Raw genomic sequence first — 20,334 nt, 5'->3', positions numbered from 1 at the left:
TGTTATAGACAATAACCCCCAGAAATGTATTCTTTGAAAAGTAAGTGCATAGGAAGTTCCTCTCCCCTGCTGTTTGTTCTTCAGGCTGCAGACACCAAGCCCTTTCTTTCACCCTCTGGTCAATTTGCTTTTTTAATTAGTTTGGTCACTTTATTTCCCTTAGATACAAATGTACCTTCTGTTGTACTTTGCTTGACCCTGGCAGACTGGTGAATCCACATTCGTGGGTCTAGGACAGACCTGTTCATCTGCTCTACTCAGATTGCTTAGTCTGAACACATTTTAGGAACATATTTCCAGCACACATATGTAACACTTTACACGCTACCCATTCATACCTCACTCAATAACGCTAATCACCACTGTGTCACCAAATTTCAGAAAATACCTTATTCAATACATGTTTATAGTATAATATTGGATATAATCAGTTGATTCCATTGTTTATTCTTTGTGGTTCAGACCCTCTTTTTCCCCCTGGAACATCTGCACCCTGATCAGCACATCATGTGGTGTGAATTTTATAAAAAGGATACTTGCTGTGCTGTGTTGCCTTTGCCCTGGTTTCTAAGTTTCACTGGATCCCATCTAAATGTGAATTCACATAATCTTTCAGATGAGTAGAGTCATGGTGACATATCTGTCCCAGATACGCTGGGGTTGGGCACACAGCATAGATGTAAATGATATGGGGTCAGGAATGGGAATTCTACAAAGACGTCATTTGGTCCTTCTCTTTCCTTCCAGCTCATCACTGCCGTTGTGACAAAGAACTGGAAGGAGATAGTTCAGTCATGTGATTTGCAGAACTGGAGAGAGGCGCTGGCTGCTGTGTTGACTTATGCTAGGCCAGATGAATTTGCAGCTCTCTGTGGTAAGAAAATTTAAGAATGGATGTAATTTATTTTACTCAACTTAAGTGAAACTATGCTTTTAAATACTCCAAAGTTATTTTCCTTCATATGAATTAATTTATTCATGATTAGTTCCTTTATTGGATAATTCCTTTATTTTGGATTATGGGAACTCACTGGAATTTTAAAGGAATACAATCAACTTGAAATCAGCATTTGATTATCTTTCATCTCCCACCCAACCAAATCTGTCCCTGTTCCTGGTCCAACATGCAGCTCCCCCTGTTGCATCTGTTCTGTGAGCAGACGGCTCTTGAGTCTCCAGGGATGCCAGTCCAACTCTTTTTTTCATAAGGCAGTAAATTCATTGTTTTAATTTTTTGGAATAAAAGAAACATAACCCCTAAAGGTGATCCATTCCTAAATCATTGTACAATTCAAAGGTGTTTCTACAAGGAAAGAACAGGTATGCCTCTTCATGGCCAAAGCAAAGCACAACCACTGTTATCTTTTCCTATAAGCCAGCAGTGCTGGCCATTAATATGAGAGCTGCGTCTGCTAAGAAAACAGTATATAATATTCTTTGCTTACGGGATGCCAATTAAAATGTTTCAAATACATGACTAGATGAGGCAGAATTGTCAGACAGATAGATTAACGTGATATGTTAGGGAAGAGGCAACATGGCTTTTGTAAAGGGAAATCATGCTTTGCACATCTATTAGAATTCTTTGAGGGCATCCACAAACATATAGACAAGGGTGATCCAGTGTACATTGTGTAGTTGGGCTTTCAGAAAGTCTTTGACAGGGTCCCTCACCAAAGGCTCTTAAGCATAGTAAGCAGTCATGGGACAAGCGGAAAGGTCCTCTTATGGATTAGTAACTGGTTAAAAGAGGAAACAAAGGGTAGGAATAAATGGTCAGTTTTCACAATGGAAAGGTAAATAAAAGGGTCCCCCAAGGATCTATACCAGTGCAGTTCAACATATTCATAAATGATCTGGAAAAAGGGATAAACACTGAGGTGGCAAAGTTTGCAGATGATACAACATTACTCAAGATAGTTAAGTCCAAAGCTGCCTGTGAAGAATTACAAAGGGATCTCAAAACTGAGTGACTGGGCAACAAAATGGCAGATGAATTTCAATGTTGATAAATGCAAAGTAATGCACTTTAGAAAATGTAATCCCAACTGTACATACAGAATGTTAAGGTCTGTATTAGCTGTTACTACTCAAGAAAGTGTTCTTGGAGTCGTCATGAAAACGGTTCTCTGAAAATATCTGCTCAATGTGCAGCAGCAGTCAAAAAAATCTAACAATGTAAGGAACCATTAGGAAAGGGTTACATAATAAGACAGAAAATATTATATCGCCTCTCTATAAATCCATGGAATGCCCCCACATCTTGAATACTGTATGCAGTTCAGGTTGCCCCATCTCAGAAAAGATACATTAGCATTGGAAAAGGTACAGGGAAGGGCAACAAATATGATTAGGGGTATGGAACAGTTTCCATATGAGGAGAGATTAAAAAATCTGGGACTGTTCATCTTGGAAAAGAGATGACAAAAGGGGGTAATGGAAGTGTTATTTACCCCTTCACATAACAGAAGAGCCGGGGTCATCCAATGAAATTAATAGGCAGCAGGTTTAAAACACACAAAAGGAAGTACACCTTCACACAACACACAGTCAGCCTGTGGAACTCGGTGCCAGGGGATGTTGTGAAGGCCAAAACTATAACAGGATTCAAAAAAGCATTAGATAAGTTCCTGGAGGACAGGTCCATCAATGGCTATTAGCCAAGATGGTCAAGGATGCAACCCCATGCTCTGGGTGTCCCTAAACCTCTGACTGCCAGATGCTGGGCCTGGATGACAAGATTGATCACTTGATAATTGCCCCATTCTGTTCATTCCCTTTGAAAAATGTAGCATTGGCCAGTGTCAGAAGACAGGATACTGGCTTGATGGACCATTGGTCTGACTGAGTGTAGCTGTTCTTATGTACAACCATGTTAGCACTTTAAGTTGTTAAAGCACCTTGTAAAAATTAATTCTCCCACTGCAGTAGGGGGAGGGAAGTGCTGTCTCCTTTCCACAGATGCCCACACTGAGGCAGAGAGGAGTTAAAGGCCTGCTCTTGCTTCTATTGAAGTCAGTGGATGAAGAAACAGGTCCTTGAGACTCAACAAAGGCCACACAGCAAGTCAGTAGGAAATCCGGGATGAACGTGGAGGAAATTCAGCCACCCACACCATGTGTTCGCTCCTGCACACCACACTGTCTCACCTCGCCTTATTAGCATAATAAACCAATGGCTAGCCATGGTTACACCAGCCTTATGTTCTAAATTTTGTTAGCATTACTCACATGATGGATACTGCCATTGATGCAAGCCAAAATATATTGTTCTAGCAAATCAGATTGCCAGGCACGTGCAAATAAAACACCAAAATGAAAGACAAGCTCAGACTAGCCCCCCTCATTTGTCCCCTTTGGACACATGAACATGTTGCATAATTAGTCTATTTTCAGCATGAGTGTCAGGGAAGAGGGTTCCCACATTTTGGGTTCCTATGACTTTTCAGATAAACACTGAGCCACATTGGGCAAGCAGCATCAGGAATGTGTCACAATGCCTGCCTTCCCTCTGTGCAAGATGGGTAACATTTTCAAGAGCACCCTAAATGACCGAGTGCATATGCACAAAACAATGACAATTTTAATGTTTCTCTTCTACGTTTTGCTAGATTTAGAGTTTTGGCATATATTTGAGTATCACAACAATTTTCATCTTACCCAGAGCTAGTCCAAGCATCCTGAGTGGTACTTTGTTTTAATTATCAAGTATTTTATGAGATGACTCAAATGCTTTTTATTCATAATTCTTAGATCTGTTGGGCAATAGACTTGAAAACGAAGGGGACAACCTCCTGCAGACACAGGCTTGTCTGTGTTATATTTGTGCTGGGAATGTAGAGAAATTAGTTGCGTGTTGGACTAAAGCTCAGGATGGAAACAGCCCCTTGTCCCTTCAGGTTAGTGTCTTTGTGAAAAAAGGTGTTGAGTGACATGCTGTAATAATTTGGTGTGGTACTTTTGGTAAGTATGTGGGTTCGGCTTTTAAATAAGTTTATTTTTATGCAGGATTTTGACAGACCCTCTGATACTTGCATATCCTTCAGCATGAAAGTGATGTGTTACTTTAATGAGTAAAATACGATTAGTTATAAATGGCCTGTGCTGACACTATATTGCAAAACATGTTCAACGTTTATCTCAGCTTGTAAAAATAAGGCTGTTGCATTTCTGAATATATATACTTTCTTTGCAAGAGTTGATAGATCATTTAAGTTCATTAGAGACCTTGATTTCTTTTGAAATTTGCTTTTGGAATAGATGGTTTAGAAACTTTGGGGACTAAGTACCTAAAAGTAAAATCCAGAATAGTTAGTCACAGGTGTTTTTGAAGGTGGACATGGATATATTTATTTTTTGGACTTACATATATGTGTTGTGCTCCTTTTAAGGCAAAGTCAATATCTATTTCCCTGCTATAAGGGAATTCTTGCATATTTTCTTTTTCTTTTTATGATGCCATCCTATGAAATTGCTTTGGACTTCAATTTTAGAAGTAATACAGCCACACAGTGCCATAGGTCAATATTTGCAGTAGGCTGAAGAAAACAGAAATATTTTAGAACTGTATTTTATGTTATCATGCATTTGTAGTTGAATTTCAAATAACTAGAGTTACTTCTAAGTCTTCTGAACAAGATTTCTTTTTTACAAAAATATCTTAGATTTGAATTTGCATTTTGATTGTTTTGCTTCACCAGCTCAGACTATAAAAAACACAAATGAGCTAATATTAGGCCTCAGCAAACTGTGGTATGGGAGAGCTGGAAATCCCAGAAACTGTTATTTTAATCCTGGGTGGAAAAAAGCTTGTTGATTGATTAAGATATTCACTTACTTGGAAAAAAACAAGAGTGAACTAGAGAACAGTCCAATAAACACACAATACTAGTGGTGTACTGTTGCGATTCATGTGTGGGTCTGGATTTTTTAAATACTGTATCTTCATTCATGGTCTAGAAGAGGGGGTAAACTGCACATGAATGAAATTAACAAATTATACTAAACTGGGAGCTATTGCAAACACGAGTGAGGATGGAGGAATAAGAGAAAGATAAGAAATGTGAACAGAAAATAACACGGTGAGATTAGGGTGATCAGATAGTAAGTATGAAAAATTGGAATGGGGCCCGGGGGGGTGGGGGGAGGAGCGGCGCAATAGGCACCTATATAAGACAAAGCCCTGAATATCGGGACTGTCCCTATAAAATCAGGACATCTGGTCACCCTAGGTGAGATGCAACTGGGAAAAAAAATACTAATGAGTACATCTGGGGGAAAAATAATCCAAAGCACAGCTCTTTCAATGGGAAGGAGGAAACTGGGGAATAGGTTTCAGACAGAGAGCAAGGGTTGATAGACGTTTCATTGAACATGCAGTGCTGTTTGGTAGTTAGCATTTTTGAAAAAAAGGACCAATGCAGTTTTGGGCTGCATATACAGAGGCATAGTTGTTAAAGGGTGGTGCAAGCGATGAGGAGAATGATTTTGAATGGTACGTGGGTTTAACTAGTAGTCATGGAATGGAATCAAGAAATGGAAAATTTATGATGAATATCAAGAACAGTTTCTTGTCAGTAAGAACGATGAGACTGTGGAATAGTCTCCCAGAGGGAGTGGTGGAATCCTCTTTGCTTAAGATGATTAAAACTAGAGTTGCCAAAACACTATTAATGGTACATTAGGGAACAATCCTGCATTTGCGAGAAGATGGATTAGATGACCTAACAGGTCTTTCCCATCTCTACTTTATGTTTTTAGGAAATTTTTGTAACGGCAGTAAATAACATTTTTTGTTGACTAATGAAAACGAAAAAATGGCTGCTGATAATCTATAGGTACCTTAGATCTCATAAAATAAGAATTTTTAAAAGCTTTTCTTTATGGAGTAACCAGATTATTGCTGGTTTATTTAATGTCAGTACATTTTAAAATGCACTGAAATTGATGGTCACTGATTACTGTTCTATTATCTTGCTCTGAATGTTACACAGAACACGAGCTAATAATCGTTGGGAAAATCTTTATTTTCACTCTGCTTAAAATAATGTAATGAGACCTGTGTAGTATGCCAGGTTGGTCTCGAGTTTATTACTGACATGCTATAGTTAGTGGCCATTTTCTCTCACTTGATCCCGTGAACTTGTTGTTTTTCCCTCTGTCATAATCCTCCAGGACCTCATTGAGAAAGTAGTAATCCTGCGTAAGGCTGTGCAGTTGACACGATCTATGGACGCCGATGCTGTCGGGGCTCTTCTGGCTGAGAAGATGAGTCAGTATGCCAATCTGTTGGCTGCCCAGGGCAGCATTGCTACTGCATTGGCTTTCCTTCCTGCGGACACCAACCAGGTAAGTGGCCTTCACTTTCCTTCTGCCCCCTTCTAGATGAACAAGCTTTAATTGATAATTAATTAATATGCGTGGCACACATCGTGTACAAAACTATCACTTGAAGTCATGTTCCAATGTGGTTTGGAGTTCTTCTTCCCGCTTAGAGCTGCATTGACAGGGATTATTATTGTGCGTAGGTGGGAAAAGTCACTGGAATGGAACATGGTCTCAGTATAATCGTGTCCTGGTGCCTCAAAAGTTGCAGGGTGTTTTGGAAAATAAATCAAGGTGAAGCCAAGACTTTGCTTTGTGGACCCAAGTGACAATGCTTGCTCTCTAACAATGAATGGTTTAATTCCTCTCCTGATGACCACTTAGTGTGAATTCCACAGGTTTTCCAGGGTGGCTACTGGACTATCAGTTAATTCCTGTATATGTATTGAAGTTCTTTTTATTTCTCTGAGCTGTGAGAATTGCATTTCATTCTTCTCCCTTTTTGGCTCATGGCGTGCCATTCTCCTGGCCAGTGAGGATTAGAGAAGAGGCCTCCAGAGCCAGTCACCAGTGGTCGTAGCTGCAGTCACCCCTCATGCCCCACTTTTCCCCTCTCTCCGCATTTCTGTGGCATTCCCACCATTGCCGGCCTGGGAATGAGAGTACCAAACTTGGGATTCAACCCACACTTCCAGTAGAGTCACCTGCACCGGATCCAGCTGGAATGCCTGTTTTTTGGCTGACTAACAGATTTGCTTCAGCCAACCAGAACACTGTTCAGTGGAATATCCCATCCTCTTTCGAACAGTCGTTTGAAGTTTGATCAGTAAGTGGCCATCCATCTGTTGATTTGATGCCAGAGATTCCACTTGGTGTAATTACGTGTTTGCTTTGGTTTACTATTTGTAGCCAAAGATCGTGCTGTTGCGGGACAGACTTTGCAGAGCCCAGGGAGAACTTCCAGTGGGACAGGAGGCATCAAAGTCCCCGTATGAGAGAGAACCCATGCCCAAGGGAAGAGCTGGACCTGTGGCTGGACAAATGCAGATGCCCCAAGGCCCAGCCCAGCAGTATTATCAGCAGGTAAGTGACTTACAGCAGTCAAGCTGAAGCAGTGCTCCCACTGCGTGGGGTTTGAAGATGATGGCTTGTGCACTTTGTTTCCTTCAATGAATCCGAAGCGTGTGTGATGTGCCTAAAAGCCCTTTGGACAGCAATTCCTTTGTGCTTTCTTGCCATCTGCGTAGATGCCTCCTTTACTTTGCTTTTGGACACACCTCTCATATGTCTGATCAAGCAGCCTGGGTTTGGAGATACTTTTTTCCTTAATTTAAAATGTATTTCAGTGCAAATCACTACATCTTCGGGGATATTTTTATTTTTGTTTTCCCCTGCGACATGCAGCCTTTGGGATGCAGTCCTGTCATGCAGTTACCATCTCTTCAGCTAAGGACAGGCTGGCTTTTCACTCTGTAGCCCGTTGCTCTGTAATCGGCCAGAGAAATTGCTGTACAGCTGCAGTAGCAAACTCACGGCAGGTGATGCCGATTCTGCTGGCCCGTGCTCTGAGTCAAATGACGGACATTACAGAAGACTGTGCCAGAGGATTGGGTGGCCAGTAAAGCCTCATGCTTAAAATCTCTTCCCCGTGGTGTGGGGAACAGGCAGGTGGAGTAGGAGCTGTGTAAGGAGAGCATCCGCACCCTGGGCAGGGATGAGGTGCTGTGAGGGAGGCCTGGAAAACCAAAGCGTGAGGTGTGCTGAAAGAATGAGTGAGTGAGTCTGGGGTAGAGGAGGAAGTTGTTGGGTGGGAAGGCAAATGAGATATAAAGGAGGTGGGGACCTTTGTGCTAGATTGGACTCAAGGCTGTACCAAATCAGACTACATGGCAGAAGGGGGGGAAACAGGTTTGCCATTACTGCCATGGGTTGGTGTGAGACACGCCATCTCAGCTGTTCTCCTAGTTAAAGTGTGATCACCAATCCCTTAGCAAGCCATTATTGATTGGCTGGCTTTTGTGCCACCAGCTGCTTTCAGCCAATTCCTTGAGAACGGAAAGCATGTATTAGTGTTATGGGAACTGTTTTTAAATGAAGAAAATGGAAACGGGAAACTAGGTCTGCACTTTTGGTTTCCCGTCACACCCTGGGCCCTGAAGATGTGGATTTACTGAAATGCTCGCACTTCCCGGCCTTGAGGCATCTGATGCGTCAAGTAAATCAAGTAGTTGCATCTTCCCAGCTTTTTTGGATTCTGGCTGCGGAGGGGTTTATGCTGCATCGCATCGCATCAGGGAAATGAAATTATTTGCTTTTTTTGAGGGCGGAAGGAAGAGGAAAGGCTGAAGGGTCAGGGGTGTTTGGCATTGTTGTCTTCCTTTGTATATCAGTGGCTTTGAATGCCTTACTGCAGACTTAACCCCAGGTGATTTCCTGGATGTAGAATTTACAAAAGGTAACTTTCAGAGTGGTCAAAAGACTTCATTAGATTGATGCAAACATCACTGTGCTTGATCTGTTTTCAGATACATTATTAAAAATAATTAAGCCAGCTTTTCCTTTCTGTGTCTCTCTTACCTTCCTTCCTTTCCTGTAACCAATGAATTGTAGTTGCAATAACCTTCATATTCTGTTATGGAAAATGTTAGCTTTCCTAGATATGAGATGGTCTTGGTAATGCTTCAAACTGAAGTTTCACGTTTTCTACCCATTAGAGTGTTAAATGCTAGGAAGGGGATGGGAGAACTGTTACTAAAAAACAAAAACAAAACTTGTTGTTGGTTTAAACACAAACCAACAAGTACATTCCAAGTGAACTGTGCAAAGAAATTTTTGACTTGCTTCCTTGTGTTAAAAACACAATTCCGCATTTAGGTACTGCAGGGATTTGATATTAACGGGGTATTACAGATAGACATGCAACATTGTGTAGATTGGACAGAGCAAAGTAAAATGTAGTATTTGAGCCTTCACTTTTAGTTTCATTGCCATTGGCTCCAACTTGGGAGAGCACTTGAACACACGTGTAAGTCCATCATTCCTATTCAGGCCAGCACTTAAGCATGTGCTTAATTATGGGCCTCCGTCTGTGTTGCATTGTAATACTCTTTTTTTCAGTCGGCAAAAAGCATCTAATTAACTTTTTAAAATTGCAAACTGGTTATTGATCAGATCATGCACATTCATATTTAGGAAGTTATTAAAATGTTCATATTTGTTGTTGTAATGGCTCATTATATAAAAAAATACATAGAATCATAGAACTGGAAGGGACCTCGAGAGGTCATCTAGTCCAGTCCCCTGCATTCAAGGCAGGACTAAGTATTATCTAGACCATCCCTGACAGGTGTTTGTTCAACCTGCTCTTAAAATCCCCAATGTTGGAGATTCCACAACCTCCCTAGGCAATTTATTCCAGTGCTTAACCACTCTGACAGTTAGGAAGTTTTTCCTAATGTCCAACCTAAACCGTCCTTGCTGCAATTTAAGCCCATTGTTTCTTGTCCTCTCCTCAGAGGTTAAGAAGAACAATTTTTCTCCCTCCTCCTTCTAACAACCTATTATGTACTTGAAAACTGTCCCCTCTCAGTCTTCTCTTCTCCAGACTAAACAAACCACTGCTGTTATTAGAAATAGGTGTATTAAAGTCATTCCTGAGCCAGGTGGTAACTTCATGTTGTTGCTTTTACTCTAACTATGCAAAGCCCTAGATTTAAGGCTCCCCTCCCGTCTCCTTCCTCTGACATGCAACGCAGGCACTGTGAATTCAGTGTACGGCAGTATTTCCCATTGCTCAACAGCACCCTCTCTCGCCAGTTAAAGATGTGGTATAGATGAGCCAACTGAGTCCCGCTCATTCACCCTTGGTCAGGAAGACAGTGATTACAGTGTCAGACTAAGGGCTTGGGAAAGTATGGAAAACATGGGCATAGGAGATATCTAGTGTCCCGTGGGAGCTCTGAGGACCCAGTTGTGGGAAGAGACTAACACTGGGGAAGAAGCTTATTGTGCATGTGCGACAGCCGGATTTCAAATTTTGTTTTTTTAACAAGACACCTCAGAGGATCTTGTGAACCCAAATTAAAGAAACCCCACTTACATGAAGGCAGTCAACCTCCATTTAATTGAAGCCTTGTAACTTACAGGCTATTGTTTAAGCGCTGCTTGGTGTGAGCCCTCAGCATGGGGTGGATTTTTGCAGCAGTTACGAAAGTGTGACAAAAGGAGGCTTTGTAATTATGACACTCTGACAGACCTGGCTTTAGGGGCATGTATAATGCTGTTCAAACACCAGTCTGCTTTCTAACTGCTAGAACCTTCTCTGTGCTCCATCTTCCTGCTGAGGTTCCCTTTAGATACCAAAACTCTTCACCTCTTGTCTTCTCTGTTTGCTTTTGAATGTGCAATGATTTAGGCTGTGTCTTTATTTTTATTTTATTACCTTGATTTCATGGCTGCTTTGAACTACTGGGATGCCTGATTTTGTGTGTTCACAGAGTTCCTATAAGCTGCATTGCATCTGGTAATGTGATACCCGTTAGGGTGTTTTTATTTTTATTTTTATTTTTTTTCATTTTATTTTCCGTGATTGGTATTTCTTTGTTCAATTCAGGTTAGAATTGCCCCTACTGTCACTACCTGGAGTAACAAAACTCCTACTGCCCTTCCCAGCCATCCTTCTGCAGCCTCTCCCTCTGACACACAGGTATAACATTCATTATTCCTCTTTGAGCGGATCGTGCTCCCTTTAAATAAATACCCCCGAATACAGTTTGTGTGCTTAATGCATTCCGGTGCATTTGGGAGACAGCAACAGGTGCTGAGGTCAATCTGACTTTTTGTTTCCATGCAGCTCTTGTTACGTTTCCAGATATTACCCAGACGGCTAGCCTTGAAAAAGCATTAGCTGGTATTTAATAAAAAATTGTGTTCAAGTGAGAACTTTCACAGATTCCTTTTGGCAGTGGAATCATGCAAGTGTTGCAAGAATAGTCTCTCTCTCTCTCTCTCTCTCTTTTCCCCCTAATGTTGGAAATAACAGGTTTAACCTTTAAAAAGTATCTTGGTTGAAATATCAAGATGTCAGGTTTTTGTGACTTGCTACACATCATCAAATCGAAGGGTTTGTGTTCTAAGGATGTCTGCTTCTTCATTTCCTGTTTAAAGGATAGTGCATCACTTTGGTTGTGGTTCACCTTTATATTGTTCAAGAAGCCTGGCTCATGGAGGTGGTGGAATGATCAGCACAGTTATGCCAGTGGTGATGGCTATTTTCTGTTGATGTCAATTTGAGGCCTTTAAATATGAAATTGTGAAATCCCATTCAACTCCTCTGGCAACCTGTTAGCAGCACTGATTAAATCTAATCTTCTTTCTCTTTAATGCATTCTTGTGTCCCAGGGAGACAATCCTCCACCCCCAGGTTTTATTATGCCACCAGGGGCTGCTCATCCGAATGTGTTGCCACATCAGGCTGCCTCTCCCGGCTACAACGTGTATTCGCAGGCGGGGTCACGACAGACGTACCCACAGAGTAAGTAGCAATGACTTATTTACACAACATTCGCATGAGTGAGTTTGTTCGGGAGGTTCAGAGCAATGGGGAAACCAGTCCCACTCTTTGGGTGAGAGAACAATCCATGGAAAGCTCCTGCTACTTATTCCCGGTCACTTGCCATACCGAGGGGTATTTTGTCAGTGATGATGTGGCACTGCCTATTGAACAGCTAAATTATAGTTAAGCAGGTGGCTACCAACAAATCTTAGTTTGAGGCCTAGACTGGCCCTTCCTAAAAGCTCAGAGGGCCAAAGATCCCTACGAGTACTCCAGAGCCAGGTATTTCTCAAGCAGCATGCCTGCTTGTTGAGAAGGAACTTAACCTAATTCAGTTATTGCAGAGTTGGCTCGAAGTGAGAGAGAGAGAGATAAAGGGGACAGGGAAGAGACCATAGATAAGGACAAAGATGGGAGATAAATGAGGAAGGGAAAACTGCAGTAGCCTGTTTAAAACAAACAATAACAAAAGAAACACGGGATGTGGAAGAGTAACAAGGCGGGGAGTGAGAGAGAATATGGAGAAAGGATCTTATGGCAGCAGAGGAGAATTGACAAACACCAAGATTAAACCAGGCACAGTGTTTGAGTTGTGTCATCTAGTGATGAGATCGGGGCCTTGCAGTGAGGAGACCTGAGTCCTGGCCTTGGTTCTGCTACTAACTGTGACTGCGAACATGTCATTTATCTCCTCTGTATGGGTTTCCCTGTCTGTCAAGTGGGGACCCTACTTTCCTGCCTGACGGGTATCGTGTGGATGATGTTGCTCCTAACTTTCCGAATCTAGAAGGCTCCCACAGAAGTAGCCACCAGTCTTTCTACCACCTGTTAATTTTCCTCACCTGTTAATTTTGAGTGTATCGGTTGTGTAATGGCCTGACACTTATGAGTTTTGGGAGAGAAGCAGAGAGCTGCTGATAATCAAGGTCTTTGTGAAAAAGGACATAATTCCCATTGCCTCCCAGGCTCCAGCAACAGGGTGAGGTGACATGGCCCTCTGAGTCCAAGCACCACATTGTGGGAGTGGGAACTGGCTAGCCAGGAAGCCGTTTCAAGTGGGTTGGGAAGGGAGGAGGTGAGCATTGCCACTAAGGGAAGCTGATGTGAAATTTGATCCTCCACTACAGAGAGGGACAAGCCGGCACCTTTAACCTGCACGAGCAGGATACTAGCTTATTACCTACCAGCAGCAAGACTCTCCCCTGTAGCTGGCTTTTGGAGAAAGGCCCACAACATCTGAGGCCTGAGCTTGCTATTCAAGTTAGGTGTCCTACGTGACAGGGCGTTTTTATATTTATTAAGCCATCAAACTAGTCTAAAATGTAAGTGTTCTGCTCAACTGAAATCAGGAGGAAAGTTGTGATTTAACTGGGAATTGGTCCTGCTTTGAGCAGGGGGTTGGACTAGATGACCTTCTGGGGTCCCTTCCAACCCTTATATTCTATGATTCTATGATTCTATGATTCTTGGTAGCTAGGAAGAGGGAATGGGGCATAAAAACTGGAGAGGATAGTAGCTTTCTCCTATTCTAATAATGTTACTAATAAAACCTCTCCCTTTTCTCCCCCTATGTAGCTTATCAGCCAACACAGCAGTATTCTTTTGGAACGGGGGGACCAGCATTCTATCAGCCTCAACAACCTATTGCTCCTCCTGCTTCAACCTCCTACGCTAACCCTCCCTATATGCCTCCTGCTTCTCCCCATTCCGTGCCCTCTCAGTTATACCCAGGACAACCTCAACCCTCTCCAGCAAGCTTGAATCCTGGCTCTTCTTTCCCCACTCCTCCTTCTGGTGCATCCTTCCAGCATGGCAGACCAGGAGCTCCAGCAACTTCTGTGGCTTATGCACTGTCTACTGGACCAACAGGTACTCTGCCTGCAACCAATGAGCTTCCTGCATCCCAAAGAACAGGTCTGCGCTTGAAAGGAGTTATTTTGCTTATGTGAGGTTTGGTTGCTGTAGTTTGTGTGTTCTGGTGAATTATTAATAATATAAAATGTGGCTGCATTTTAGGGTTAATGCACAGTGTTTCTAAAAATGGCATTATCCTTTCTGTGCATAGTACAGCTGTAAGGCCTTGTCCACTACAGCTGAAACGGTGCTAGCGTAATAGCTCTGATTCCCTGATCAATGTGTGCAGAGATCTTCGGAGAGTCACACTGTGCTACAGAAAAAGAATCTCTGTCTGCCCTAGTCAGAGGAGCCATGCTAGAACAGTATTCCTCTGCAATTGATGCTGGCACAATTTTAACTATCGTGTGGACAGAGCCAAAATTGCTACGTGGTTGGTGAACCAGTACCTAAAAATGAGCAAATATCATGGATGCAGTGAGCTTGGTTTTCTTCTTACTCGCACCATTTTTGCTAGCATAACTTCTCAGTAGTTTCATCCCCAAGTCACACACATCTATAAATGAAAGGAAGGTCAAGCCCAGTGTTGGATCAGATTTAATATAAGAAGCCCTTTCTACTGAATAGCCTCACGGAGATGCAGTCATTAGCTCTGTTTTCCTAATCATCAGCTGTGATGGGATTACTGTGCTTATGAATGCCCTGAAAGAGAACCACAAATTATTTAGAAACACTTCAATGGCATGTTTTTTCTATAAGATAAACAAACAAACAAAAATAGCATGTGTCTGTTGCTAGAACTCAAGAGCATGTTTGAGTGTGCATGATAACAGAGTCTGCCAGCGTGGTGAGAAACAGAGGGACTCAAGCATCCTTTACTGTTGTTTACAGTTTGAGCTGCTTTAGTGACCTGCATGATGCTCGACCTATCTCTTTATTAATGTCACTTGTTCCTCAGATAACTTTTAAACAGCATTTCTGGTCCTGATGTATACATGAGTGTGAGGAATTCTGATTTAAACATTGTTTTAGCTCTACCCTGTTAACGCAAAGGGGATAAGGGAGTAATGCAGCAGATGGAAAACAGGGCTGTGTTTGGGCAAGGAGTCTGTTGTTTAAAGGGACAGTGTCCTGTTAATGGGCTCTGAGACCAAACCATTGGACTTTCTTTTAAATGTCTTTTCTGGTGGGGAAATGGTTTGCTCAGAGCATTGTTAATGCGCTATAGAGCCTCTAGGTTGCCTGCTGGAATCCAGCCCAAGTTGGTAGCAACTGAAAGGCTGACGCTGTTTGTTGATCGATATGAAGTGTATTTGGTCTTGGTCCATTCCAATGGACAAGTGTCCCCAACACAAAAAGCTCAGATCCACTTGGTACTAATTGGCCACATTATTGTCCATCTCATCAGAGATGTTATGGTTTGAATGGACGTGGAAGCTGATCTGTCCTCTGAGCAGTCAAGCTGGGTCAGGAATGAGGCACCCTTGACCAGGAGGAGCTCGAAAGGGTGGCTCGGGGCACATGGGTGTTACTTGCATTTATCTGAAGCTGGTTCTGCCCCTACCCTGACTGTGCCTGTTCTCTGGATAAACAGGACTGCTGTCTCCCGGGCTGTGGCTCCAGGTCCTTTCACGAGTATTACATTAACGCACACACGTTAGGAGAAAAATGTCCACTCTGTCCAGGGAAGAGTGGAGTCAGTTTTGGGGGCCTGTCAGCCTGGGCAGCATTGTTTAACATTGTAGGGATGTGTCTTCCCAAAGGGTGCATCCTGTTGAGACTGTTAATATCCCATATGTTCTACAAACGGACAGAATACCTTCTCCTTTCCTTTTCTTGATGAGGCAGTTGGATATCCTTCCCCATCTTTGTGTGAGGATGGTGTACACCACAAGGAGGAGGTATTAGTGTACCGGGTGGAGCGGGAGTTGCTTCCAAGTTTCCTAGCCTTGCAGAAGCAAAGCAGCACACTGTAATGCAGACAGCATTGCTCCTGTACCTTCCGAAAAATGCAAGTAGCAGGAAACCGCTTTAACAGTTTTCTCTCTAATCCATTTTACTATTATATAAGGGTCACTAGAATGCAGTTGAGAGATCTGTCACCTGTTAAGTTTCTTGTGTTAAAAGTTTAAGCAATATAGTCCATATGGCTCTTTCAAAGTAGGGTACAGCTCTCACTTATGCACTGTAGAAGCTTCCAGCCTTAATAACAAGCGCTGTAAAATGGGTCACTTTCAGTTTCCACTTTTTGCTCAAAGGTGACCTATACTTGTTTTTATCAAGTTCTGTCAACATTAGCAATATCGGCTGAATTTGTCCCAGTAGCTAGTAAGGGGGGAGATCTGGTGTAAAGTTTAAAACTTTTAAACTTGGGTGTTGAAAATTCTTTTAATTGATTATTAGCAGATTTCAGCACTGAGGCCCCAGTGCCCCAAAGCCTTTAAGTGTGTGTTTAAGTTCATCCCTATTCACCAGAGCATTTGAGCACATTCTTAACTTTAGTCACGTGCTTAGTCCCATTGCGTCTTAAGTGCTGAATTGCTCTATTGCACAGGGATGGGCTGCTGAGTGGGAACCACATTGCTGCAATTGAGGGAACTTTGTAAAAAAGATGTTTCAGAGAACCTTCAACAGACTGTTCTGCTCAGGTTGTTAGATCATTTCTCTCAGAAAACTGTACCAACCAGAGAGGGAAAACTTGCTTTTTAAAACTCTTTTAATGCTGAAAGTACAATCTATAGTCTGTTCAAACTCCATCCCCTCAGAGTAGTCTTGATAAATAGACTGTACTTACCGTGCCTTAGTCACCAACATTATTCACAGAAGCTGCACGGCATCGTGAAAAAGGCCTCTCAGTATGTCACCATTATATTAAGTACATGAAAACATAAAGCCAACGTGAAGGTCATAGCTATACCTCCAAATGTCTAGGTGCAAACAGAGAGACGAGGTGGATGGGGTAATATCTTTTATGAGGCCAAATTCTGTTGGTGAGAGAGACAAGTTTACATAGAGCTCTTCTTCAAGTCTGCACTACAGACCTATATCAGTACGTCGCTTAGGCATCTGAAATATCCACAACCCTAAGCGACGTAGTGATACCGACCTCATCTGCCCCGCCCCCCCGTGTATAGTGCTGCGTTGAAAAGCTCTCCAGTTGGCGTAGGAGCATCTTTACTTTAGCAGCGCAGCTGCGCCGATGCAGCATGTTGTGTGTATGTAGACCTGCCCTTTATCGGAGTCACAGCGAAATACAAGGTGGAACAGATTGTTTAGCATAAGTAGTTAACGCACATTTCAAGGGACCATTCAAGGTGAAGTGGCCCGTTAACACCCCTCCAGTCATAGGGAGGAAAGGAAGTGGGGGCAGGGAGCAGCTGGGTGGGGGGTTGTTAGTGGAGTATAGATTGTTGTAATAAACCATAAATCCAGTGTCTCTATTCAATCCATGATGTTTAGTGTCTACCAAAGTGTATTAATTTAAGCAAACAGGATGGTTATGCCTAGTAATGGAGGTTTGATCCTTGACTTTGAATTTCTGTGCTTTCATATGTTGTAATCCAGGATCTTAATATCATTTTGATGTGGGTTGTTTTTCTTTTTAAACTTTATTCATTCAGAATAAATAAATAAAAATAAAAATCTCATGCTTTAAGATTAAAGGATATATGCAGTAAGCCAGCGACATTTGAAGATGCAGGTAGAAAAGCTAGAACTCCACGCGCAGTTTTTTCCATTAGTTTTTTTACGGAAAAATGTAAAAATTGGTAGGCTAAGCAATATCAATAAGATCATATTAGAAAGTAAGTGCTTTCAATTGTCATTTTAAACCATCTGGACTTTCACAACAGCAGATGTTTAAGGAACCTATCTGTGGCATCCATCTTAAGCATGAAGTGATTTTTAGTGTTGCACAGTATTCCTTCTTTTTTGGGGTTATGATACTGCACGTCTCAGTCCAGTGAGACGTTTGTGCAAGGATTATAAATCTCTAAAAACCAGGGTTAATGACAGATGGTGCCTAACAAATCTTAAATATACTGTAGAATAGCTGTCTAGTGCTCCCCTTTTTCCTTGTAGGTGATGTAAAATATCTTGCTGTGTCATGTTATTTGGATTGTCAGCTCAGTTAGGGCAGGGAACTTGCTTTATATTTCTGTGGGACGCTCCTATCATAACAAATGTGATATTGACACGCAGTATAAATACAAAATAATCATACAGGTCTTGATTCAGAAAAGCACTTAAGCATGTGCTGAAGTCCTACTGAAGTCTAGCCCTTTGAGCAGATACTTAAATGCTTTCCTGAGTGGAAGCCATTGTGATGAGGGAATTTTGTCTCTGATGAGTAGTCTCTTGGTTCAGTTGGCCTGATAACAAAAGTAAGTCAGGATTCTGCAACAGTTATTAGGAGCCACTTGAAATGATGACATCCTAAATGGGAAAGGAGTCAGACTCATGTTTTGGGAGGGCAGAGGAAAGTCATTCTGCAGGGTTGATGGGGCAGCATATAGCACTAATTAATGTTGTCATTAAACTGGTTATTTAATTCTATTAGATATTTTTGTCAGGTGATGAAAATTCAAGCTTTGCACACTTACTGAAATGAAATAGCTAATGAGAAAAATAATTACAGGTTAGGCTATGTTTACTTTTTTTAAACGCCTTAGTTATTTTTGCATTTTATCTACAGAAAATCAGTCTTCTCAAGACCAGGCCTCTACCCTGCAAGGTGAACTAGCTACAGTATAACATGGAAATCAATTAAGCCACCATATGAAATTAATGGAATGCATGTGACCCTCATAGTACACTAAATTCAACGCTCTTTGTCAATACAATTTTAATTGAATCAAATTTTATAATATCCTAATGAACATAAATAATACCAGAACTGGAATTTTTAACCACAGAAATGAGTTGATGCATTTTAACTGAATTCTATAAAATTATTACCAGTATTAGTAATGCTAAAACAAATTGATGTCATAGTCTGTGCTACAAAAGCCAGGCTCTCCATATCTGAAATCTTACGAAAACTGATGTGCCAGCTAGGTAGGGGACATGATACCTGATGTTCTCATTGGTCAGGGGATATGACTGAGTTTTGGTTAACAAGAAGGTTTTTAAGTAATTGTTTAATAGGCCCCTTTAAGGTATTACAGGCATGCTGGGTATGGAACTTGTTTAACAAAACTCTCAAGTGCTTGTTAAATTTAGAGTCCAGCTAAGTCTGTACTGAAGTAACACAGTCCACTGTGTGAACATGAATTCATAGTTTACGAAGACAAAAACACTGTGGTGAAAAAGTCCATTGAATTTTTTTCTTTTGGCTTTTTGTGGCTTTGAACAATAAATCCTCATTACCCCAGTTTAAGCAGCATTAATGTTGAGTTTTAATACAGTGGCCCCTATTAAATGTGCATAATGAAATACTGGAACAATTTTTAATTCACTAATCTAAGCTTTGTACTGCAAATTTTGCAAGTACACAGAAAACGCTTTCTTTTAATGAGCTGATTTGTCATGAAAACCACTGAAAAAATTATTAGAAACAGTTCTGCTCAGATAACCTATATTCTGTATTTCTCTTTCCTCGTTACTACGACATTGGCCTGAATGCAAGGGGCCAGAATCACCAGTCTGCTCAGGCAGCTTTACTCTGCTTTTGTGACCCAACACGATCACAAATGTTATTTAACTGGCTGGGTAAACCTGGTTTATGACTGCCTTGTATCTCTAGACTGAGCACACGGGTGAATGTGACCTAGGATTTTAAGAGTCCTACTGATGTTTATTCTTCACTTGGAGTATCCTCTCTGTTTTCCTTCTGTTGTTGGAGAACACATCTTGTTGCTGTGTAAACATCCGTCACAAAAAAGCAGAGGAGCAACTCTCAGAAAATGTTTTAAGCAGAATTCAGTGCCCATGAACTGCTTTTTTCCAAACTGCTCTGAGGTGCCCACTGTTGATTAACTTTTATCATAATGTTAACATAGTTGTGCAAACAGAATTGCCCGGCAAATGGTCTAATTTGTTTTGTTACAAACAGATATAGTGAAACCTTCATAGATAACTGAGAGACTATGTTAACATACTTTGGCTGTGTGGTCCTAACTGTGTTTCTGCCTGCAACATTGCCAAAATTCAGAAGGTTTGGCAATGCAACGTTGCTCTCTTGGGATGGTTGGTAGTTTGCTTTTTATGTTGTCTACGAGGAATTTAATTTAATGCATTCAGGTGATTTATATTATGTACAGGAGGGGAAGCTCAAGATGACTAGGTCAAATTCTAACTTAGCTATAAAGAAAGTAACCTCTCTCAGGCAGATACAGCGAACGGGCTTTCAGTGTAAAGAACTGCAGGGCTTGCTGCTTAGCACAAGGGATGTGTTATTCTACCATCATGAATATTAGTGGTGCAGTAGCAGATCTGAGAACCAAGACTTTGGTTATCAGGTCACATAACCACCAGTTTTACAACTATGGCACAGAGCCAACCTTGCTTAAGAGTTTTGGATGTTGCTAGAGCAGTAATTTGGAGTTGTAGTGTGGCAAATAGGTCTATTCCCCAACTTCTAGGATTCTAACAAATGATTAATGT

General features: G+C 41.6%; 1 protein-coding gene across 11 annotated transcripts in view; it reads left to right on the top strand.

The window, feature by feature from the left end:
- Nucleotides 1-20,334, top strand: part of SEC31A (SEC31 homolog A, COPII component) — a 69,621-nt gene that overhangs the window by 35,948 nt on the left and 13,339 nt on the right. For 2 of the 11 annotated variants that reach the window (XM_048847819.2, XM_048847820.2), the window contains exons 17-24: nt 748-874; nt 3,753-3,898; nt 6,174-6,347; nt 7,233-7,406; nt 10,936-11,028; nt 11,724-11,856; nt 13,453-13,791; nt 18,425-18,463. In XM_048847819.2, the coding sequence (XP_048703776.2) occupies nt 748-874; nt 3,753-3,898; nt 6,174-6,347; nt 7,233-7,406; nt 10,936-11,028; nt 11,724-11,856; nt 13,453-13,791; nt 18,425-18,463 (1,225 nt within the window). The remainder of the gene's footprint in view (nt 1-747; nt 875-3,752; nt 3,899-6,173; nt 6,348-7,232; nt 7,407-10,935; nt 11,029-11,723; nt 11,857-13,452; nt 13,792-18,424; nt 18,464-20,334) is intronic. The other 9 variants (XM_048847822.2, XM_048847826.2, XM_048847824.2 and 6 more) reach the window with 9 other exon arrangements.

The sequence above is a fragment of the Caretta caretta genome, chromosome 4 (genome assembly GCF_965140235.1).
Source record: "Caretta caretta isolate rCarCar2 chromosome 4, rCarCar1.hap1, whole genome shotgun sequence".
Lineage (NCBI taxonomy): Eukaryota > Metazoa > Chordata > Testudines > Cheloniidae > Caretta > Caretta caretta.
This window is presented reverse-complemented; position numbering and strand designations above follow the sequence as displayed.